At 42.6% G+C, this 18,084-nt stretch overlaps 1 protein-coding gene and 1 long non-coding RNA gene across 3 annotated transcripts in view; one reads left to right on the forward strand and one right to left on the reverse strand.

Moving 5' to 3' along the window:
* Positions 1-1,573: 1,573 nt before the first annotated feature.
* LOC146375545 (uncharacterized) lies at positions 1,574-2,730 on the forward strand. The gene is made up of 2 exons (XR_014801771.1): positions 1,574-1,706; positions 2,315-2,730. It is a non-coding gene; the product is annotated as an uncharacterized LOC146375545 (long non-coding RNA).
* Positions 2,731-10,207: 7,477 nt separating this feature from the next.
* The window catches only part of abca2 (ATP-binding cassette, sub-family A (ABC1), member 2), a 103,788-nt gene continuing 95,911 nt past the window's right edge, over positions 10,208-18,084 (reverse strand). For both annotated transcript variants that reach the window (XM_084946047.1, XM_084946046.1), the window contains exons 45-48: positions 13,786-13,888; positions 12,676-12,813; positions 12,383-12,592; positions 10,208-11,604 (exon numbers count right to left, since the gene is read on the reverse strand). In XM_084946047.1, the coding sequence (XP_084802173.1) occupies positions 11,569-11,604; positions 12,383-12,592; positions 12,676-12,813; positions 13,786-13,888 (487 nt within the window). In that variant the 3' untranslated portion in view covers positions 10,208-11,568. The remainder of the gene's footprint in view (positions 11,605-12,382; positions 12,593-12,675; positions 12,814-13,785; positions 13,889-18,084) is intronic.

An 18,084-nucleotide genomic window follows, 5' to 3' on the forward strand; every position in this document is an offset into this window, starting at 1 on the left:
TCTAAGGTTTTATGGACTGATGAAATGAGAGTGAGTCTTGATGGGCCAGATGGATGGGCCCGTGGCTGGATTGGTAAAGGGCAGAGAGCTCCAGTCCGACTCAGACGCCAGCAAGGTGGAGGTGGAGTACTGGTTTGGGCTGGTATCATCAAAGATGAGCTTGTGGGGCCTTTTCGGGTTGAGGATGGAGTCAAGCTCAACTCCCAGTCCTACTGCCAGTTTCTGGAAGACACCTTCTTCAAGCAGTGGTACAGGAAGAAGTCTGCATCCTTCAAGAAAAACATGATTTTCATGCAGGACAATGCTCCATCACACGCGTCCAAGTACTCCACAGCGTGGCTGGCAAGAAAGGGTATAAAAGAAGAAAAACTAATGACATGGCCTCCTTGTTCACCTGATCTGAACCCCATTGAGAACCTGTGGTCCATCATCAAATGTGAGATTTACAAGGAGGGAAAACAGTACACCTCTCTGAACAGTGTCTGGGAGGCTGTGGTTGCTGCTGCACGCAATGTTGATGGTGAACAGATCAAAACACTGACAGAATCCATGGATGGCAGGCTTTTGAGTGTCCTTGCAAAGAAAGGTGGCTATATTGGTCGCTGATTTGTTTTTGTTTTGTTTTTGAATGTCAGAAATGTATATTTGTGAATGTGGAGATGTTATATTGGTTTCACTGGTAAAAATAAATCATTGAAATGGGTATATATTTGTTTTTTGTTAAGTTGCATAATAATTATGCACAGTAATAGTCACCTGCACACACAGATATCCCCCTAAAATAGCTCAAACTAAAAACAAACTAAAAACTACTTCCAAAAACATTCAGCTTTGATATTAATGAGTTTTTTGGGTTCATTGAGAACATGGTTGTTGTTCAATAATAAAATTATTCCTCAGAAATACAACTTGCCTAATAATTCTGCACTCCCTGTATATTCACAGTTGAAACTAGATATTTACATACACTTTATGGAAAACACAAGAACATTTTTTTACTGTACAACATCAATTTAGAGTAAACTTGTTTTGTTTTGGTTAAATAAATATTGAAATATCTTTTGAATTAGTTAAATGTCAGAATAAAGAGAGACAGAGCTGTCTATTTTTATCACTTTCATCAAATGTAGGAGTACATATACACTAAGTTTATTGTTAATTAATAAGAAACCTCCAGACGATTCCATTCTGAGCTGAAGAAGCTTCTGATAGGTTAGTAGAGTCCATGTGAGTAAATTGGTGGCACACCTGTATGGGCAGAAATCTGTGCCATCAGAAACTGAATTTGAATAAGTTAAATTTGAATTTGAATTGCTCAGATTGAATCTGAATTGTAACTTGAATAAATGCTTTTGAAAACTGAATTTGAATTAGTCTAATTTGAAATTGAATTTATGGTTTGAAAATGATCATCACTAAATTGAAATTGAATTTTATATTTTGAAAATGAATTGATTTGCTTTGAAACTGCATTTTATCCTTTAAAAATTCAGCTCTCGAATAATTTCAGTTTCACTTCTCACCATTCAGTTTCAGTTCTACAATTCAGTTTTTTGGAACTTACGTCCGGTTCAAGCGCAGATTAATAGAACTACGTTTTACTAGCGGACCGAAAGTGTTACTGACGGGAATCTACAGCGTCTTGAGCTGAATTAAGACTTCAGAAGTCATTCGTCATGTCGAATGACCAGCGGATAAACTCTCAGGTTGGTAATAAATGTATTACATGTATAAGAACAAGCGTCATGTTAACAAATGATAGCCGTACAGTAACTTTTATGCTTATTGTAGCTGTTAGCTAAAAACGCTAATTTAGCGTAGTTTGCCCTGGATTCAGCTTTGACAAACAAATATGATCGACTGTTTCTAGTAGAATTCCAGAGTTGTCATCTTGGACCCTCTCAGAGTACCCCCTCTGTATGCTTGCAGAGACCCCTACAGTAGGGAAACATGCAAAACAGTGTCCAAACCTTTGTATTTTAGCTTTATTTATGTCTTACACAGCATCCCAACTCTTTAGCTAACTTAATAACTTTAGCTAAAGTGAATAGTTAGTCTAATTCATTAGTGCAGCATTACTGGATCACCTCTGTTTGAAGTGATATAATATGATATACAACTATCACTGAAACAGCAAACTTTGTAAATAAACAAATAACACTTCTCAGTCTCTAAACGTTTGGCCACAGCTGTAGATTACACTATCAGTGCTTGTTCACTCTTGACAATAATAACATTTCTAAATTCTCTTTGTGCATTTACAGGTAAACAATATCTAATATTTTATCTAAATGACTGCTTTGTCTTTGAAAAGGGTGAAGAGCCTGAGGCCGGTGACAGTCCAGTTCTACTCTAAGTACATCCTTACAGTGGCTCACAGGACAAGGCCACATTCCTGTCCTGTCAGAAGAGAAGAGAAACTTCTTCATGCAGTTCAACCATACCTGTCATATTCCATCTGACAGGGGTCTCAAACTCCAGTCCTCAAGGGCCAGTGTCATGCAATTTTTCCATGCCCTCGAGGACTGGAGTTTGAGACCCCTGCCGTATGGTGTTCATGCTGTTTTCTACCCCACAGTTACAGCATGTCTGACTGCCTGTTCAGCATATGCAAAAATATATGATGAGTTTAAGCATGAGATGACTAAGGCCTTCCATTATGGTGTTTGTCATCACATGTCACAGACATCTGGATGATCATTTGGAATAAACTAAAAACTTGTTACTTCATCTTTTATCTTTATTATTATTATTGTTCTTATTTTACATTGTTAGGCATTAGGTTTATTTGTAGTAGTCCTTTCCAACTTCTTTCCCTCTTCCATGTTACTGTGTCAGCTTGTCAGCATCTATTTGGGGTTGGGAGTGGAACAGAAAGTAAGGAAATCCAAAGTGCCATTAAAACCAGGAGAGGTTCTTATATTTCAGAAGAAGGGATTAATTCAAAAGAAATGACCTCAATGCCATATTTTATTTAGGAACCCTAGAGAGCACTTTGCAAAATAACACATTCTTATAATTTCACCCTCAGATGAGCCAAGCTACAACTGTCAGGGAAGGTGATGTAGGTACAGAGCATGTGAGAGTGGTTAAGTTAATGTCTCTTGTCTAGATGAAGGCACAAGAGGGATCAATGGCAAGGCGTAGAGATTCAGTATCTTCAGTCTTCAGTGGACACTCCATTTCTGGCACAAAACACCTGTAAGAGATGGTCGATTTAGGAGGTGACCCGACAACTTCAGCCTGTCAAACATATTAATGGAGCAGTATGTTTAAAAAAAGAAATAAATTAAAAAAAAAATCTAATTAAGCATGCACTCAGTACCCTAAGAATTATTATGGTAGTTAAACACAGTGATAGTTGTATATCATATTATATCACTTCAAACAGAGATGATCCAGTAATGCTGCACTAATGAATTAGACTAACTATTCACTTTAGCTAAAGTTATTAAGTTAGCTAAAGAGTTGGGATGCTGTGTAAGACATAAATAAAGCTAAAATACAAAGGTTTGGGCACCGTTTTGCATGTTTCCCTACTGTAGGGGTCTCTGCAAGCATACAGAGGGGGTACTCTGAGAGGGTCCAAGATGACAACTCTGGAATTCTACTAGAAACAGTCGATCATATTTGTTTGTCAAAGCTGAATTCAGGGCAAACTACGCTAAATTAGCGTTTTTAGCTAACAGCTACAATAAGCATAAAAGTTACCTTACGGCTATCATTTGTTAACATGACGCTTGTTCTTATACATGTAATACATTTATTACCAACCTGAGAGTTTATCCGCTGGTCATTCGACATGACGGATGACTTCTGAAGTCTTAATTCAGCTCAAGACGCTGTAGATTCCCGTCAGTAACACTTTCGGTCCGCTAGTAAAACGTAGTTCTATTAATCTGCGCTTGAACCGGATGTAAGTTCCAAAAAACTGAATTGTAGAACTGAAACTGAATGGTGAGAAGTGAAACTGAAATTATTCGAGAGCTGAATTTTTAAAGGATAAAATGCAGTTTCAAAGCAAATCAATTCATTTTCAAACCATAAATTCAATTTCAAATTAGACTAATTCAAATTCAGTTTTCAAAAGCATTTATTCAAGTTACAATTCAGATTCAATCTGAGCAATTCAAATTCAAATTGAACTTATTCAAATTCAGTTTCTGATGGCACAGATTTCTGCCCATACAGCTGTGGATGCATATAAGGCAAAACACAGAGCTTGTTTCTGTGACATGGGAAAATCAAGAGATGTCAACCAAAACACCAGGAAAAGAATTGTGGAGCTCCATAAGTGTGGCTCAATTTTGAATACAATTTGGTGCCATTTACAATTAAGAAATACAGACAGTTTCTCTCTTTACTCTTAAAGTTAACAAATATGTTTTTATATTTATCAATCTAAAAAAAATAAACATTTAGTCTGATTTGATGTTACAATTAAAAAAGTGTTTTTATCTGAAGAGTTTGTAAATATCTGGTTTCAACTGTATATTTGATGATTGTCAGCACAAAGAGGGAGAGAGAGGAACAGAGAGGGAGAGACAGACATGTTAGTCAAATGGTTGTTTACCAAAAGTATCACCGTATCATAGGTCCTCATGTATCTCGTACCTAGTGTTTCTTGTTAGGTTTGTTATTTTTCAAATTCTATATTTATTAAGTTATGCAGGCTTGTTTGCACAACAAGGCTAAATAATTATATAAACTTTTCTAAATCTAAATAGTGGACTTTGGTAGAATTAAAAAATAAGTGTAGTGCAGGTCTATGATGATTTTTAGTGCTACTATCATCTAGTTCTGATTCTGGTTCTGTCTTGGTTAAGTCCTAAGTAGTCCTGATTTTGAACTGTTGTAGTCCTGTTTTAATTCAGGATCAGTTCTTGGTCTGGTTGAATTGGGGTTTAGTCCTCGTGTCTTGATACAGCCCTGATTTTGTTCTGCCTTGCTGCTTAATTAAAAAACTAGTTTAAGGTGTCCTGCACATGTGATATATATTTTTCCCTATATAAAGTCATTCTTTTTTGAACAAAACTCAAAACAGAGCCAATTAATCTTTCAGTCATTTCTACCTATTCTACCTATTCTAAAAAAAAAAAAAATCCCACATGCATACTACCCTTTAGGGCTAAGCCCCGGGTGTTTCAAATGTCTGGCTCCGCCTCTGCTACAGAGTCAGTTAATAAAGTTGGAGTGAGACATTGAGACCTCTCCTGTCGTTATTACATACCTCCACATTGGTGACCCCTGTGGCGAACATGCTAAGGCTCGACGACGAAGCCAGCTCCGGCCTGGAAGCATCGGCTGCTGCCGGACTTCCACCTCCGCTGATGGCTGAATCTCAAGTCACTGGTGTAAAAGTCCGAGTAAAGTCACAAGTCTGAAACTTTGAATTTCAAGTCCTTTCGAGTCTTTAAAAAAAAAGAAAAAAGCATGTTGCAGTTATATGCTAAATGTAAATGTTAGACCAGCGGTCCCCAACCCCCGGGCCTCGGACCGGTACCGGTCCGTGAGTCGTTTGGTACCGGGCCGCGAGAGTTGAGGCTCAGGTGTGAAATGTATAGTTTTCAGGGTTTTTATTGGTTTTCAGCATTATTTTGTTATCGTTCTTATCGTTTACTCGGTTTTCCTGGGTCTTTTCACGTGTGTTATGAATAAATCTTCTTTTTTTCGGTACTGGTACTAGTTTTATTTTGTTGTATTTATCCGCGACACCTTAAAGGCCGGTCCATGAAAATATTGTAGGGCATAAACCGGTCCGTGGCGCAAAAAAGGTTGGACCATGTAATTTTTAAATCTGTGTTTTTCTCAACACATGACGAAATAGTGAACTTAGAAAATATACACAAATTGTGAAATTGCACCTCTATAAAATGCAGCTCAATTAAACTTAGCTCCAAGAATAATTTTCACCGACAGTTCTGAGATAAGCTGCATGTTATTCTTGGATGCGCTTGTAGGACCGGCTTTAAAATTGCATGACAAAAATATCATACACATTTAAAAAAAACTGTATCACCAACGGAGCCTGGACAACATTTGCTAGTTAGATGAAGTCAGCTATCTCATCGTAGCAAAAGAGAAGCACCACCTACCGTTCTTTATGCAACTTCAACTGTCGGACAAAGTTGGAAGTTCCATCTCTGTCTGTGATTCTCTTCTTACATGTTTTGCATATTGCATTTCGGTTTTTTGTTGACTACTTCATAGTTTATGTACTTGAAAAAAATAACTCTTTGCAGCATTTTTGAGCGTTTTTTTTTTTCTTTAAAAAAAAAAATCTGGTTAATTTGATTGGCTGTGCTACAGCTCACGCACACATATGTACGGAGTGTGGTTTGAATAAATGAATGAATGAATTGAATTAATGGTGCACACTTTCTATATAATATGCATGTTAACTTTTATATTTGGGGTGAAATATCAAGTCTTTTCAAGTAAACCGGTTCAAGTCCAATTCAAGTCCCAGGTCACTGGTGTAAAAGTCCAAGTCAAGTCACAGTCTTAGAACATCTAAAGTCATAAAATTAATGACTCGAGTCTGACTCGAGTCCAAGTCATGTGACTCGAGTCCACACCTCTGCTAAATACCACCATGTGGTGGCCTCACTTGACCCGCTGTCAAACCGCCGCGTGATGACTCTCCTCCGGGACCCCCCAGCCCAAGGCAAGTACACCGCCCTCAAGGCGCTGCTGCGGCGTTACTCCCTCTCTGATGCTGAGCGGGCCGAGAAACTCCTTTCCGTCGCGGGCCTGGGCGACGGCACCGCTCTCGAGCTCATGGAGAGCATGCTGTCCTTACTGGGCGCGGATGACGGAGGATTCCTCTTCACCCACCTCTTTCTCCGACAGCTGCCGGCTCCAGTGCGCGCTGGCCTTACAGACTCCCCGCTATTGGCCACGAAGGATTACCGCTCCCTTGCGGAAGAGGCGGATCGCATCCTCCTGGCTACCAGGAGTTTCGGCGTCCAGGTGATTGTCCCGGACTTATTGGTGGGTAACTGGTGCGTAGAGAACAGTCCAACCCTGCCAGGAAATATGTGCTGGGGAAGGAATGGTATTAAGACACTGGGACTTTTTATAGGTAACGAACAATTTCAGAAAAAGAACTGAGGGGCGTACAGGAAAAAGTTGAGTCCAAGTTGTGTAAATGGACATGGTTGCTACCCCAGCTGTCATATAGGGGTAGGGCTCTGATTGCCAATAATCTGGTTGCCTCGTCCCTGTGGCACAAGCTTGTGGTGTTGGTTCCACCTGCTGGGCTGTTCAGCGTCTCATTGTGGATTTTTTCTGGTCCGGGCAGCATTGGTTTAAGGCATCTGTACTGTTTCTTGCCGTGTCAGAGGGAGGTCAAGGACTTGTGGATATCATGGCCAAGGCCACTGCCTTCAGATTACAAACTGCTCAGAAGCTGCTTTATGGAAGTAGTTACTGTTGGCTGCCCTTTGCTCGGCTGCTTCCCCAGAAAGCTGGAAATCCTGGACTGGATAAGCATCTGTTTTTGCTTAAAACAGCAGAGCTTGATATGATGGGTTTAACACCTCTTTATCATTCAGTGTTGGATGCTTGGAAAACGCTGAAGATTTTCCGTGATCCTGACCCTAGACCTGGCTGGGGATTTTTGAGGAACCATTGTTTCACAATGACTTTTCGTTTGCTGTCATCACCTACAATAAGGACCAAGTTCATTCAAGCTGGGATTGTGAAACTGGGTCACCTCGCAAAACTATCGATAGAAAGGATGTGCGACCTTACTAACATCAAGTCCACCAGAATCTTAAAGAGGATCCTGGAAGAGGTCTTGGAGTCCTTACCTGTGTCACTGAAAGTATTTGCTGAAAATTGCAATCTAGCTGACCGGTGGCATAATGGGTACGAGTACGCATTTCCAGTACTTTCAGCTGCGCCAGCTTTTGATGGATGGCATGAGGAGAATGGACTGCTTCTCTCTCTGAGAACACTGGTGTTGGGTGTTCTCAATTCATGTGGGAAGAAGCACTTGTATCAAAGTTGTGCCAAGGTGCTGAACTTGTGCTCGGGGGGTCAGGGAGTCGAGGTGGACACAGGTTTTTGGTTCAGACCTTGCCCCGAAGGGCAGATGGAGGGTCCTGTATAAGCCACCTGTTGAGAAACAGGTTGGTGACCTCCACTGGAGGATTATACATGGATTTATAGCTACGAACAGACACACAGCTCACTTTGACCCGACTACTAGGGGTGGATGTCTATTTTGTGAAGAACAGGAGTCGCTGGAACACTTGTTTTTGTACTGTGTAAGGTTAAAAAGCCTGTTTAGTTTATTGCAGGAATGGGTGGAAGCCCTGGGTGAGCGTTTTTCTATGGCAGTTTTTGTTTTTAGTCTTAAGTACAGAGCTTTGAAAAAGAAGACTCGTGTCTTAATCAATTTCCTTCTTGGTATGGCAAAATTCGCAATTTGGAAAACGAGGAAAAATGAAATGCTTGGACAGGGTTGGACTGATGCAGCACTTAGTTTTAAGGGGTTAGTTGCATCAAGATTGAAAGTGGATGCTTTTTATAGTGTTACTTGTAATCTACAGATGTGTACAGATTTGTGGTGTATTCAAAATGTTTTATGTTCATTGAGGGAGGATGGTGCACTTGTTTTGCATTTTTAGAGTAATATTATTATTCAGTGTATTTGTTTTGATAACTACACGTGGATCTAAGTGTGTGTGGTTTTTGGGTGGTGTTTTTGTGATGCTTCCTTTGACTTTGTGAGTGTTTTGTTTGTATTATTGAATTGTGATATGAATAAACGTGTTTGTTAAAGGTCAAACGTCTTTCTTTCTTTCTTTCTCAGGATGTACCAACCTGTAGAGTTTGCTACTCTAATATTGCAGCAGTTTCTTGGATGCATTTTCTCTGTTTTGGCAGTTTACGGATGGCTTGTTCCACTCCGTGTTGTCTGTTCACAGTAAAATCTTCCACATGCAAGCACCACACCTCAAACCAGCTCCAGACCTTTTATCTGCTTTACTGATCACTGTCATGATGTGCTGTGCAGGCGACAGGAATAGGACGCAAACGCAGGACTCAGAACACAAAGGGATGAACTAAAGGAGGCAGTAAAACATCTGGACGTTAGATAGGGTTAAACGACTCGATTCCCTTATTTGAATGTAAATACCTTAGTATTAGTAGGTAAATATAGTTATACTGTAATTTCTGTAATATGCTGGAATTACAAATAATTAAAGCGTACTTAGGGCCTTAGTCGCAGGTGGTATCATGCCAAAATAGGAACCCCACATTTTATTGTGTTTTGTTATGCTATTTAAACATATTATAAGGTGTCATGTTTAAAGTATTAGTTCTTTTCAAGTTACTAATCAGATTAGCACTTTTGTTGCTTTTCATTAAAAAAAGCAAAGACCTAAAATCGGAGAGCAGTGAAGAGATGCAACAACTGAATGCTGCCATTCATTTATTGCATTATTCACTCCTGGACTGTGTGAAAGCTGCGCCATAGCTGAATGCTGACACTGTAAAGGACAGAGTGAGGGAGACAGACACCAACAGATTACCCACGTGGCAGTCTCCGTCTCAGTCCGTGTAATCGCCTAATTAATTCTCACTATTAAAACAACAATAGCAAATTTACATTTCATAGTACAGAGTTAATAAAAAAATATTGTTCTCTTCTCTCTCTGCTGTCTTCTCCCAGTGGAGCCCAGCTCATCATATTTATATCAATATTCAAAATGTTCAACCAAAAGAAAGGTATAATCCCAGATCTGGGAGGATGCTTTGTTACAGGCATCACAAGAGTAAGAAAGAAAAAGTGAATTAAATAAAAGAATAAATAAGTCCAATAATGTGCAAAAGGCCAAAACTAGAAGAATGCGACTGGCCTGCACCAGTTCGATGAACTAGAATGAAATATGATGTCATCAAACGACTAAAAGGATGTTTGATGACATCATATTTCATCAAAATATGGATGCATGACAAGGAACATGCAAACGTGGTGTAGCTTTCACACAGTCCAGGAGTGAAGACTTTAGAAAAGTCCAAGAAAAGATGACTTGTGTCTTGAAGAAGCTCAAAATATTTGACTCCATTGGGCACGTGACTCGTTTTTATAATCAGAGCGAGAGGTTCACAGCAGCAGAGCTGCAGATGTGTGGGACGAAGCTCACTGTTGCAACAAACACAAAGCATAAGAAGAGCATCTGTTCAGTGTAAGTTACAGTTCAGAAACAGTCGTTTAATCAGACATACGCTTCAATGGCGTTATTAAAGGTTAAGTTCACATATGAATCTGATGTTTACATCCCAAAACATACAGTTTAGATTTATTTTAAACTATGAATGCTCAAAACTCCAGTGGCTGTAGGTGACATACAGTTGTTAAAGTCCATGACAGACTTGCTTTTATCCGTCAAGCTCACAATCTCAGACATGAAAGGATGACAGTTACTCTTTTTTAATGATAACATCTGCAACAGGGAAAAAAGCCCACCAGTACCAGAGTAATAACCAAACCAGGACTGCAGCTAGCTGTGAAAGAAGAAGCAACACAGGAGTTGTTGATGACAGGACAACTCAGTTATCACGAAACATGAGAGATCAGTTTAAAGAACATATCAACACACGGTCAGTGAGAGAGCCATATTTTTGTAATGTGCTGATTCCAGAAGCCATAAAAAAATTACAAGTTCATCTGCAAATCATAAAACATGGAGCGTACCCACATATTACTGCAAATGTGATCTGAAGGTCCCTGTTAGTGTCACAGTGATAGGAGTGCAGTTGTTGTCAGGAATTCAAATCCACCATTCAGGCTGTTACAATGCTGCTCATGTTCACTGCAGGTGGAGTTATTGTTCTTATTATACACAGTGCCCCATTTACAGAGGATCTTCTCACCAGAATGCACAACATAATAACATGTATAATAATATTCATAAAAATAATAACAATCTAAATAAAAATACTAATATGTAAAACAGAAAAGAAAGCGACCACGTGTACAGTGTCAGAACAAACCGAGAGGAGGAGGCATCACCATGACAACATTCGTGTACATTCACCTGGTAACATCAAAGAAGGCAAGGCCTCCTGCCCCCCCACAGGTCCACTCACGCCCCCTTACAGGGTGCACCCCCCCGCAAAAAAAAAAGATTTAAACAAACAAACCAAAAGCCCAGCAGTTTGTAGCTGCCTTCAAAATAAATCTTACCACAGAAAAACAGGGTGTATTATCATCATCACAGCATGCTCTCAAGGCAGGTCTACAAAGTAACAAGGATCCTTTGTGATTAGGGGGTGATTCCAGTCAGCTCAGAGACACCAGTGGAATCAAAGACTTGGTTTTTAACATTTCATAAAGGGTTCAAATTCACACACTCAAAGTATAATGTTGCCGTCCTAGTGCAGAGTCCATCTGAAGCCTGAAATACTGAACCTCAGGTGCTGTGTTCAGAGAGTTTTGGTCCTCTTCAGGGTCGCGGTGCCATACTCTCAGGAACGCATAGCTCAGACCAGTGGGATCAGGGGTCCCCCCTCTGCCCTCCCCTCTGCTCTCTGATGTGAAAGTAGCTCATTTTAACAGAGGGTGTCTGTATTGAAAGAGAGCTGCACCTGCCAAACACACACAAATATACACACCAGAAAATCACTACATGTGCTAACACGTAGTGGTGATGTCTTTGTCAGCTCACAATGATGGGAGCGTGCATAAGAAAATCCAGTGTTTGTTTGAGAACAGTGTGAGAATGTTCTTTGTTCAGACCTGCAGCTCATCTGCAGAGTCTGCACATACTACCTGCTCGGTGTTGTTCCACAGTCTGAAGTCTGACAGACTAACCACCTGTTTAGGGTGCAATCCTGTTCTGTTACCTGATGATAGATGGGCTGAGATCCTGTGTGAACACTTACATTCATGTAACACTGTCAGCGTTAGATGGTTCGCTCCTTTAGAGGCCATTGCTGCATTGAAAACAGGCTGAATGTGTTTAAATCATTAGCTTTTACACGTGTAGAGGAAACCATGCTGGTTAAGCACATTTGTTTACTCTGCTGGTGAAAAGCTACTCCAGTGTTAACTCTTCACTGTTGTCTCCTGAGGTTTGTGCTGTGGTGATGAGGGTCACTGAGTACCTGTCCTAGCAGTAGCAGTGTTTCCATTGCTTGCTGCAAGCTACAGTGATGCTACAACATCTCGTGGTAACATTAAAGTATTTCCTAGCCCAAGTTCTGGGTGATATCTCTTCCACACACGATATCTCTGTTTGTCTCATGTTACTGACCTTCCAGACTGTTTCACAGATGTGGGGCTTGCTGCACCTTCACCTGTGTACCCCTCCCTCTGAACTTCAATGAACAGAGAAACAGAAAACTCTAGGCAGGATCTGCTCACCCGTTCCTCTTCGAAGCTAATGAGACCTTCATCATCATCGCTCTCCAGCTCTTCTGGCGCCTCACTGATCAGAGCGTTGAGTTCTGTGTTGGCCGTTCGAGACTTTAGAAGGCTGAAGATGCGCTGCAGGGGGGACTTTCCACTGCCCAGGGGCGACACATCCTGCTGCTCAAGGTTATCGCTTTGTTTCTTGGCAAAGTTAACAAACACCTGGATGGAAAAAGAGATCCTGTATTTAATTTTTTATTTAAGATATTCCTTTTTGAAGTCTTGGATGAAACTGAGTCACTCACATTATCCAGAGTAGTCTGACTGACAGAGTAGTCCTCAATACCCAGCACCTCCACCACCTGCTCCATCTTACTAAAGACCTGAGCCAGGGACATGCGCTCAGACTTCAGCTGGTACTGCACCTTGGTGTGGTGACGCTCCTGCAAATATGATAACACGGTTTACAGTTTACCACATTTTTCAGCTGTGGTATTGTAACTGTGGCCAGTGACTCCAATTATAGGGATATGGACCAGCTCTTGATCCTGTGGGTATTACCTATTAGGTTAGTAATTAGTAGCTAACTCAAGCTGGTGTTGAGGATACTGGCCTAGCTTTAACTGCCTACGACCGGATGCCTGCCCTGTTTCAGCAGACTGGTACATGGACTGATTCTTATATAAAGAGTACAGAGTACTCACAGCGCTCTATACAACATGCCACATCCACACAAGCACTCTCTTCTATGCTTTAAGTGCTTACTATCTAACATTCACACACATTCATAGTCGGATGGATGCATCGGCGAGCAACTTAGGGTTAGTATCTTGCTGAAGGCATGCAGACTGGGGCAGCCAGGGACTGAACCACCAACCTTCTGATCATCTACATCCTGAGCTACAGCCAGCCAAAGATGCACCCCACTAGAACCTAAAGTTAGGGACAGTCAACAGCTGTACCAGTTGTAGGAGGCTCCTTGCACTTGTTGAATGGACAGGTAAGTACTTTGGTGAATGTCCACATCGTCAGACTTTATGTGCAGAGATTTTATCACAGTGATATAGCACAGGCAAAGTAGCTTAAGGAAACAATACAGATCTTCTAATTAAACCACACAAAACTTCACATTCTTGAATCGATTCTATGCCGATGCTAAAGATCTACCACCAGTTTTGGTATATAACCACACTATTCAGGTAATATTTGCTCTTTATTATATTTATTAAACAGTGGTATTATTTTCTCTTTGATGAGGATCTTTAGATCTACAGTATAAAGCAGCTGTTGGTGTGAATTTACACTATATCATGAAAACACAACTGAACTGATAGTGAGGTTTAGTCTGGTGCTACGTCTGTCAGGTTGGTGCTCTGTGGGTAAAATGACGACACTGGAGAGTTGCTGTAACGTACCTTCAGCAGAGCCTCGGGGAAGTTTCTGTTGAAAAATCGAACCACCTCTTTGACGCTGGAGCTGCTCTTTGTCCTCACTGTGATCATGTAGCCATCTCCAAACCTATAACATGTTAAGAGAAACATGACTGTGCCAAGTCAGGACATAATGGTACGATCATAAAGTTCTCCAACTCTGCCCATTTAAAAAAAGCGCCCCAACATATGTTATATGAGTACTGAGCGAGACAGAACTGTAAACTTTTTTCTAATTAGGATTTTTTTAATATACCTTTGTCTTTTTTAACCTCATGAACGTGGGCAGCACTGTGCCGTGGTGATTAGCGCTGTTGCCTCACAGCAAGAACTTTGCATGTTCTCCCAGTGTTTGCTGGGTTCTCTCTGGGTACTCTGGCTTCCTCCCACAGTCCAAACACATGCAGTTAGTGGGGAACAGCTTAATGGGGAATCCCAAATTGCTCATGGGTGTGAATGGTTGTCTGTCAGACAGACTGGCGACCTGACTGGGGTGCACCCTGGCTCTCACCCTTTGACAGCTGGCACATCTGTAGTCAACTATGAGACCTGAGTCTGTGAAGGTTCTCAGTCATCCAGGTCATCGTAGTCAAAGGAGCTTGCAAAGAAAAGCGTCTGGACTTCTTTAAGTTGCTTGAAGAAATTTCACATTTTGGACAGAGAGGACAGATGGTTTGAAAGAGGAGTGAAAGAAGCATCTATGTCCACTGTGAGCGACCATCTTTGAACAGAGGCGGTGGTTTATGACACCAACTCTCTGCCATCTATAATCCAGTTTTGAGATCCTGCCCAGACGCCTTAACGCCCACTCACATCCTGGGCCATCTGACCTCAGGAATTCGCATGATAAGGTGGGGCCAGGTTTCACAATGAGCTTACCCGAAACCCTGGCTGATTGGGACCCACACCCAGTTTCACACCTTGGCTCAGGTGATTAGAGGATCATCAGGGGGTCCTTTTGTCCCTCTGTGGGGGGAAACTCCCACTGGGTTTAAATCTGGGACTCCCCACCATTTTGACCTTAGAACTGAAGAAACTCCTCCCCATCCCTGGCTGTCTCCTTCTTCCGTTCCACCACACCCACCCACACAGGTAGGGCCTTGGGGTGCGGGTGTGTCACCAGGGTGCAGGGGAGACATCCCCCCCACTGTCCTCTTCTGGCCACCTGTGCCTCAATTTTATCCCACAACTTAGACATCCACATTACTTACACTCTCATAACACACACACACACATATATATATATATATATATATATATATAGGGCCTTGAGGGTGGCCACGTTAACGGCGTCCAGTGGACGGTCTGTGTATTCAAACCTACCTCTGGCGCCGGTGCCCCCACCTCTCAATTTTAAATCCATGTAGACATTGAGGGTTCTCGGGAGGGGCCGTGCTAACACCTGCTGCTCTCTGGCAGCAGCACCATGCTCTCCCTTGTTTTAAATGCACTTTAGAGCAACACGCAGCAACACAACACATGAGCGGGAAGAGGGAGGTATGGGGTCCTCACACACCCCCGTTCTCTACTAGCCATCGGGGCGGGGGGGCTGGGAGGAGATGTTGGCTGTCCGATTGGCCTCCCTGCTGCTGCGGAGCCTGGGACGGTCTGCTTGCCTCCACCCCGGGGGGAAGGGTAACATCTCTTGGGTCTAGGTGCCGTTTCCCCCTCTGGGGGCGAGGGTACCTGGACCCGGGGTATAGAGTATGTTTGGGGAGTGTGATTGTGTGTACATGTCCATTTATATCAATCTTTACGTTGGGTGAGTGCTGAGTATTTGTATATGTGTGCATGAGGGTGGGAATGCATGTTTGTGTCTGTGTGTGCCTGTTTGTCTGTGTCTATATGTCAGGTCGGGTCTTAGACTCCACCTCTCTGGGAACTCCCAGGCCCTCCAAAGTGTGGAGGCCTATCTCCCCTCACCACACTCCCTGCTGGTGACTGATGCCCTCAGGGGTCGGTGCGTTGGTGGTTCTTGGTGTCCGGGGCTGGGCGCTCAGGTATGTACCAGCTCACTCCCGGTGGCTACTTGGCGGGGCCTGGCGCCTGTTGCTCGGTCAGGCCTCTTCCGGGGCGCGGGGGGCCCTCGGGCCTCTGGCCTCTGGGCCTGCGGCTCGGTTCACTCTGGCACAACTGGCTGCTGGCAGAGCTGGCGGGCACACCGGTGCAGCCCCCTCTAGCTTCTGCTCGGTGGCTACTGGGTGACCCCTCGTCTGGGGATCCTCAGCTCTTCCCAGGAGGGTGGCACGGATGCCCCTCCGGTGGTCCTCCTTGGGCTCTCGCACTCTGGGGCCTCTGGATGTCTGGAGCCTGGATCTCCTCCATGCCTGCTTCATGCCCTGGAGGACGGGCTATGGCCCTCTACATCCTCTTGCAGACCGTTACATGGGGAAACCTTTTGAATACAAGCACGCTGATCCACACAGGTGTGCACACGGGTGTTTACTGTTCGTAGACTTAAATCACACCTTTCTTGGCTGCTACTTCAAAGCACATTGTGCGCTGTCGGTCCTGCGTGCTGCACAACAACATTCAATATTTAGTATTTACTGCTGTTTACACTTAGCTAGATTAATGCGATGGTGTTGTGTTTAGTATGTTGCTTTGGTTTTTTTTGCTTGTTTTCTATTCTTTCTCTCAACAGGTGACCCAGGAGATTTTTTTTTCCCCTTTCTCACTGTCCCTCTTCCCCTCTGTTTTTCTTTTCCTTCATCTTTCTCTCTCCCTTTCCTATCCCTCACTCATGTCTGTCCCGTCTGTAACAACTGAAAATAAAATAAAATAAAAAATAAAAACAAAGGTCAATCAAATGGACCAATACGGCAATGCCATGATGATCCATTTGGCAAAATAAATCCATCGGGTATCCTTGTTGGTATTCAGACAACAATTCTGACGGCTAAAGGACCAAATGGGACAGGCAAAAAAAAAAAAAAAAAAAGAACTGAAGAAACTTCTCGGATGAGAGGTGAAACGTCTTCAAGCAACTTAAAGAAGTCCAGACGCTTTTCTTTGCAAGCTCCTTTGACTATGAGACCTGAGGTTAAGGGTGGTCTTTTGCGGTTGCCTGTGGGATTCCCTGGAAAATACCCAATTAAGCTTCAGTTTCTATGGGAGTATGGATGATGAAGCAGAGCTGCTTCTAAATGTGGACAAATGTAAAGATTTTCTGTCCTTGCATCCTCTGATAGCTAAAGAAATGATGGCAGCTGTGTGCAATGTCCTGGACAGAACAGACGGCAGGATCTGGTGCAGCTGCCACATAAACCTCATCTGATTTTAAGGACTGCCTGTTTTTCCATGGACTGTGAGGATGAACTAGTGGAGACAGGGCTAGAGTGCAGGAGGAAAGCTTATATGTACTGTTCATTATACCAAAGGTAGAAACCTGATATTAATGACCTCACAGTACTCAAGCTGATTTTAAAATGATAAGTTAGAGCTGTGGATGAGCATGGTCAGGTTGTAAAAACAGCTGGAAAAAGATGAGATCACAGGAGAACAGTGTCTCACCTCAGATTTACTCCACCTCATCCCAAACCACCACAAAGGGCCTTATCTATCGTGTTCTCAAGCTTCCCTACAAGACCATGTGCCAGCCACAATCCTTCCCCAGGACATCTGGGAAGACACCAAACCTACTGACGATTGCAGAAATGGTCTGCTGGCTAAAACCGAGCTGGGATGTTCAGGAGAATGTGCAAAACTGTAATGTGTTCTATTGTACAAACTTCAAAACCAGAAACCAGCAGGCAAACACCAACAAACGATGGTCCAAAGGCTGCTAGGGGTGTATGTGATGGGTCCATCCCCCAAGAAGATCAACCAAAGTGTCTTTGTTGACACGACTCCAGGTAAGTAGGATTATTCTCTTTAAGAAAGTAACATCAGAAGCTCTGACACAGTGGCCCCTATCTGATCCATGATTTGTCCTCCTGGAAGTCATGAAACCCAGTTTGTCTCCTCAAAACAAAATTCCCAAACATGGAATTTTGCCTGCAAATGAACACATCCTCGGAGCAGTGCTGTGGAAAGAGTAAACTGCACCTTAAAAAAGAGACTCTTACACTGAAACCAGACATAAACAGTGGGACAAATTCATGACTCCCAGTTTGCCCTAAATGCAGCTGTTCAGGTGTCCACTGGTTTCTCCTGCAGAGCTGAATCTTTAACGACGACGACTCTTTGATGTGTTGCTGCACCCTCGAGATGTCACACATCAAACCTCTGGATGTGCCAAATCTCAGCGCTGCAGGTCCTGAGTAACCGTGTCTTCAGAAACCT

This window comes from Perissodus microlepis, chromosome 12 (genome assembly GCF_051167445.1).
Source record: "Perissodus microlepis isolate ML-2025 ecotype Zambia chromosome 12, ASM5116744v1, whole genome shotgun sequence".
NCBI lineage: Eukaryota > Metazoa > Chordata > Actinopteri > Cichliformes > Cichlidae > Perissodus > Perissodus microlepis.